Here is a 6,577-nt window from a genome sequence, read left to right as displayed (position 1 = left end):
TTGGAGAAGAATATTAAAGGTACTGTGGATTGCCAGAAAAACAAACAAATCTGAGTTGGAAGAAGGATAGGTAGAATGCATCTCAGAAATCAAGATGATCAGATTTTGTCTCTCATACATTGGATGTATTTTCAGTCCCTGGAGAAGTACATCTTGCTTGGTAAAGTGGATAGTCAGCAAAAAAGAGGGAGATCCCCAACAGAATGGATTGGCACAATGTCAGCAGCAGTGGGCTGAAGTGTAGCAGCAATTATGACGATTGGCAAGACCGGGTGTTTTTTCATTTTGTTGCTATGGGTCAGAAAGGACTTGAGGGCACATAACAGTGACAAATACAGTTCTATAAGAAGCCCTGATTGGTATTGTAGGTTAATCACTGGACTGTGATAACCCCAAGGTCAGCATTTCAAACCTACCACCCACTCTATAGAAGAAAAATGGGGCTTTCTGCTCCCATAATTACAGCCTAGCAAACCCAATACTGTTAAGTATGAATGAGATTTGACTTGATGTCAGTGGATTTAGTTTTTGGGGTATTTTTGTTGTTAAGTGCCATCAAGTTGGTTCCAATTCATGGTGACCCTAGATAGGATTCCCAGAGAGCAGTTGGTGGGTTTGAAATGCCTACCTCATCAGTCCAGTGCTTATCCTACAGTGCCACACCAGTACTCCAATGTAAACATATTGCTAGTAACTGAAGCGGCATAGACATGATATGCTTCTGACTTATACTGCGTATTGTTCAGGCTTAAAAAAGGCCATATGTACAACTATTTAACCGTCTTAAGTGTTTGGTTTATATATCACAAGGTCTTTTGGTGTGTGTGTTTTTTTTCCGATAATTATTAAATTCTATTTATTAACATGCTCCTTTTTTTGTTAAATATTAGATTGTTGTTGTTGTTAAGTGCTGTTGAGTTGATTCCGACCCATAGAGACCCTGTATAGGGTTTCCAAGGAGCAGCTGGTGAGCTTGAACCACCCACTTTGAAGTTCAAACAATTTTGCAGTCTGAGGTCTTAACCCACAGCGCCACACCAGGACTCCAAATATTAGATAGGTTGACTACTTCACTAAGTTAGCTGTAGCCAGTTTTTCTCTTTTGCAGATCACTTAAAAATTTATTGGAGCCGAATACAAGTTTTCTTTGTGTTTTATTGTGCAAAAGGGAATGGGTTCTAGTACAGCCCTCATGTAGAGGAACACAAGCAATTGTTATCTAATTCATTGGTGGTGGTGGTTGTGTGCCACAAGTTGGTTCCTACTCATAGCAACCCTGCATAGGGTTTCCAAGGCTGTAAGTCTATATAGGAGCAGAAAGCCTCAGATTTCTCCTATGGAATGGCTGATAGTTCTGAACTGCAGACCTTGAGATTAACAGCCCAATTTATAACCATAATGTTCTTACTCTGTCTCAAAATAGATCAGAGAGGAAAATTTACTGAAAACCATAATCCTTTGAAATCAAAAGAAAGTGAAGCACATTCATTTTTGAATGACTTTGTTCCTACTGCATTTGAGAAACCCAAGCAAAGTGAAGTGACTGTTGATGTCCTAGAAGGAGCAAAGGAAAAATCTGAAATGATTATGGATGATGACATAAAAGTTGATCCACTGCTGGCTAAATCTCAAAGCGTCTTGATATCCAGCAATGCAACAGAATCTGCAAAGGTATTTACATAGATTTAGACTTCTTATACTACATAAGCCTAAAAGTTGCAATAGAAATTTAAAATATATTATCTTCCATATTGTGTATATCTGAATTATCTGTGGAAAACCTGTTTTCTGATATTCATATTATACTGTCAAATATATTTGAAACAGTTTAATAGAATTTTAACTTCAGGAAAGATATTATCAAGAGGGGACAGTCCTTGGAAACGAACATTATACCTGGTAAAGAAGAGGAAAACTTGAAATGATGATTGACACAGTGGCTGCAACAATAAACTCAAATATAGCAATAATTATGAGGGCTCGACAGGACCAGGCAGTGTTTTGTTCTATTGTGCAGAGAGCCACTGTGATTCAGAACCAACTCCAGGGTACCTGACAATAACAATGTTTCATTAAAAACTTGATTTTCAAGATATTGTTTTTATGTAATGTCAAAATAATTAGCTGATTATTTTTTTTTTAGAAATGATGACCAAGTTTTTTTTTTAGAAATAGTTTGATAAATAGTTCAATAAACATTTTGATAAAGATTTTTATTAAAGTTGTAAAAATCTTATAAAGCATTATCCAAAAGACGTTCACTGCAACTAATTAAAAATCTCAGACATTATTCTAGATATCTGTAGTTCTACAATACGGAGATCTATAGAACCCTGTGTACTTATAGGTAAATAGTCCTAAACATAAACAAATTTATGTTCTATATCTCTCATAATTTTTAATCGAACCATGTTGTTTTAAGTGCCATCAAGTTAGTTCCAACTCATAGCAACCCTGTATAGGGTTTCCGAGGAGCAGTTGATGAGTTTGAACCACCAACCTTGGGTTCAAACCTACATTGTGGTCCAGTGTTTATCCTACACCACCACACCAAGACTCCAACTGAACCCTAGGTGTCACTGTCTTCACTCCAAATTTCCTGAAGTTTAAAAATGTGTTAATTATAAAAAGCATATTTGATATTAAAATACCGCTCTATGAAGGTTCGGTCATTATGAATTGGAATTGACCTGATGGCAGTGGGTTTGGAATTTAGGGTGGACCTTACACTAAATTGTCTCAGCATGCTATACTTTCAAGATTCAAGGTATATGAATTTTTACTTTTTATCTCTCTTTACTTTTGTAAACTACAGTTAGTTAGCAACCGTGTGTACTCATTATTAGAGGAAGACAACAATGCTAACTGAAAACTGTGTTTTTTGTCATGTAAAATATTGTTGTCAAGCGCCATCAAGTTGGTTCCAACTCACAGTGACCTGGTATAGGATTTCCAAGGAGTGACTGGTGGATTTGAACCGCTGACCTTATGGTTAGCAGTCCAGTGCTTATCCTACAGTGCCACAATAATGCTGTATTTTTGTTGTTAGTGCTAATGAGTCAGTTCCAACTCACAGGTACCCTGTATGACGTTTTCAAGGAACAGCTGGTGGGTTTGAACTGACCTTGAGTTTAGCAGTTTATCCTACAGTGCTACCGCAGGACTCCACAGAAATATTAAACTAATATTAAAGTTTATGAAGGAAATTTATTAATTCATGTTCTCTGTGTATCATTTTTAGCTAGTTTCCTTAGAACAAAACTACTGGGCTGTGCTTATATCTGTGTTCTTACTTTAATACCTGCTCCCATCTATCTTTGTAAAGTGAAAATGTTGTGGGAAAGTCTTCCTAAAAGAAGATAATTTTGGAGTTTATAGACAGTACTTTAGAGATCTCAAAGAGATCGTTATATATTACAACAGGAAAGCTATCATAATATTCCTCTCTCTCTTTGCCGGTTTCTCATTACAACAGTAAAATTCAAATTCTTTACCCTTGCTTAAAGATCTAGTGTGAGTCTTTTTTGACGACACGCTTCCCCACTCTCCTCCACATTTTCTCTGCTTCAGAACCACAGACCTTGTCTCTTTTTCAAAAAAGATCACGCCTTTTCCCTTCTTGCTGTGTTTTTTTCTAGAGTCCTTCATGCCCCTTTTCTTTGCATCCTTTCAATCTAGGCTCAGAAGTCTACCCCTCAGGGACATTTCTCTGAGCATGCTCATTTAAATCGTCCTTCCACAACACTATCTTGTCACTGTGCCCTAGCTTATCTCCCCCATAGATCACGGTAATTTATGTGTTTATCATCTGTTGTGCACCATGATTCACCTATAATAAATGCTTAAAAAATTATGGTTTACAGTTAGTCTGGTCTGTAAACCTAATTGTGATAATAAATATGGATGATCCATCTCTGCTTTTTTTTTCTGTTTCATAGGAAACAACTGAAGATAGAAATATGAAGAATAAAAATTCAACAAATCATAGAGCATCTAGTGCATGTGGCAGGTAATCAAGCTATCAGTTCCCCTCACTTAGGGGGTTTCATTCTAGCCATGTTGGTTGTAAACTTAACTTTTGTCAAGCAAATTCTGTTTTATAGTATTTGGTTTTCTCATAATTTCCATCTCTGGAGATTAATGGGATAGTTCATAATGAAACACTTCATTTAATTATTTTATAAAGAAAGAATTAATAAAATTTAGATGTCTATCACTGGCTGTTTTTGTTTTGTTTTGTTTTTTAAATACCTGGAATGTTTCTGCACTACTTACTGATCTAGGATCTTCATTCTTCAGTGGCATTTTTCTTCTTCCCTGACATCAGTGATTAGGGATTACTCATATTCTAATATGCACTTGGAATAGAGTTCCTTTATCTTGTCTTTCCCTGCTACTGTGTTGTTGTTAAGTGCTGTCCAGTTGGTTCTGACCCATAGCAACCCTTTATAGAGTTTCCAAGGAGCAGCTGGTGAGCTTGAACCACCAACCCTGCAGTTCAAACGACTTTGTAGTCTGGCGCATTAACCCATACCAGGACTCCTGGCACTATAGATATAGTTATAAAGCTTAATAAGTTCAGCACTTTATTTATTATGTATCTCAAAAAAATGTACTTAAAAGACTTTTGGTTCTACGGACTAAGTTTGTTTATTAAAACGGTAACAGGCTACTGCTTTATCTACACTGGTGATAATGTAAGCCTAAGTCATAAATGCTGATAAAACCTTCTGAATTTTTCAAATTCTCATTAATCAAATTATCTTTAATGAAATATAACAAGGTTGGCAAATTACTGTACAGTGCCAGATATTGCATATTTTAGGTGTTGAGCTGTACAATCTCCGTTATAATTATTCACTTCTGCTGTTGTTGGAAAGCAGTCATAAACAATATTATCAATGAATGGATGTGACTGTATTACAACGAAACTTTATTTACTGAAACAGATGATGGGTCAGATTCTCCCTCTGACCCCTAAGATAGAGTTGGCTCTTCTTTCTAACTTTACATTTAGAATTGTTCATGTAACAAAATGCAATAAGCTTAGTAAAAGAGGAACTAAACTTTATTAATATTACTTATCCAAGTATCACAGCTGAGCTGTGAGCCATATTTTTAAAAATGCTTTAATTACAAGTGTCTGAAAAGAACATTCACTTTTAGCTAGATAACTTAAAGGTGACTACTTGAAATGATTGTATCTTAAGAAAAGACTGTATACTTTGTGCTATTTTAAGATAATTATATTAAATTATAGTTTGGTTTTCCTGATGCAGTAGTTGCAAATTCTAATAGATCTCTGTTTTTCAGAATACAGTTATAATATTTGATTTTTATTTATTTGCATCGTTTCAGATTAATGACCTCTACATTTTTAAAGAAACCTAGTTCTTTAAGGAAGACTTACTCGACAACTACCTCTTCTCACTATTTAGGAACTTTGAAATTCTTGGACCAAAAGCCCTCACAGAAACAGAAAATACAGCCCGACAAAGCTGATGACATACGGGCAGCTATTTACCAGGTAAAAAGGAACATATTTTAAAAATTCAAAGAATGAAAAGCCAAACAGGTGATGACTTACATAAGACTACCTATTTACCAAAGAATAAAATAGTTCTATCAAGACTGATTGGAAGCGATTCAGTGGCACTTAACAACAACAATCAGGAATGATGGTTAATAGTTAATTTTATTGGAGAAGATCTTCTTTTGTAATACCTGAGTAATCCAAAGCTTTTTTTTTTTAGTAATTTATTTACTCCCTGATTTGACTTAAATGATTGTTTGTTGTTGTTGTTAAGTGCAGTCTTGTAACATACTATTAAAGATGAAAATATGCCATTGCAATTTATAAAATATAAAACCAACAATGCTACTAAGTCTACACATGTCTTTTCACCTTAAAGCTTATATTATTATGTAAAAAAAAAAGTTTGTAAAATTTTCCTTCCTAAGACTTAGAGTTTCATTTTAGCTTATAGGAGAGGCACTGGATTGTAAACATGGTCTGTGGTTCAACCCCACCAGCTACTCCTCAAGAAAAAGATGAGATATTTTTGTCCTGCAAAAAGATTTAAAGCCTCAAAACCCTATATAGCGTCTCTCTAAGTTGAAACTGGTTCCATAGCATTTAACAACAGCAACCTTAAAATGTTATTTATATAGTAGATTTAAAAAGCCTCAGAAACCGTATGCAGAGCTTCTATGAGTCAAAAGTGACTCAAGAACACTTAATGACAGCATACTGAAAAGGATTTTAATACTACTTTTATAACCCCCACTACCCCGCCCCCCAATATAGACCTGTATTAGTCTTTTTTTTTCTATTTTGTTGTTATTGTTGTGAGATGGCATGAGCCTGAACACAAAGGCTTTATTGGATGTTGGAAGAAAAGAGAGAGAGAGAGAGGTATTGCCGGGGGAAGGATTTTTATGCTGGGTGAAGAGGAGGGAGGGGTTGAGATTAGTGGAGGCAGGTGAGGAAGTGAGGTGATAGGTTGACTAGGGATGACGTGCCATTAGGGAGAGAGGAAGTGTGGCAAGCAGCCATTTTATTATGCATGTGGATGAG

The 6,577-nt window shown here is 35.6% G+C and overlaps 1 protein-coding gene across 1 annotated transcript in view; it reads left to right on the top strand.

Moving 5' to 3' along the window:
• The window catches only part of MAP9 (microtubule-associated protein 9), a 51,324-nt gene that overhangs the window by 19,514 nt on the left and 25,233 nt on the right, over positions 1–6,577 (top strand). Inside the window, exons 7-9 of the mRNA XM_006867933.1 lie at positions 1,424–1,671; positions 3,939–4,009; positions 5,359–5,527. Coding sequence (XP_006867995.1) covers positions 1,424–1,671; positions 3,939–4,009; positions 5,359–5,527 — 488 coding nt within the window. The remainder of the gene's footprint in view (positions 1–1,423; positions 1,672–3,938; positions 4,010–5,358; positions 5,528–6,577) is intronic.

This window comes from Chrysochloris asiatica, unplaced genomic scaffold, assembly GCF_000296735.1.
Source record: "Chrysochloris asiatica unplaced genomic scaffold, ChrAsi1.0 scaffold00112, whole genome shotgun sequence".
NCBI lineage: Eukaryota > Metazoa > Chordata > Mammalia > Afrosoricida > Chrysochloridae > Chrysochloris > Chrysochloris asiatica.
This window is presented reverse-complemented; position numbering and strand designations above follow the sequence as displayed.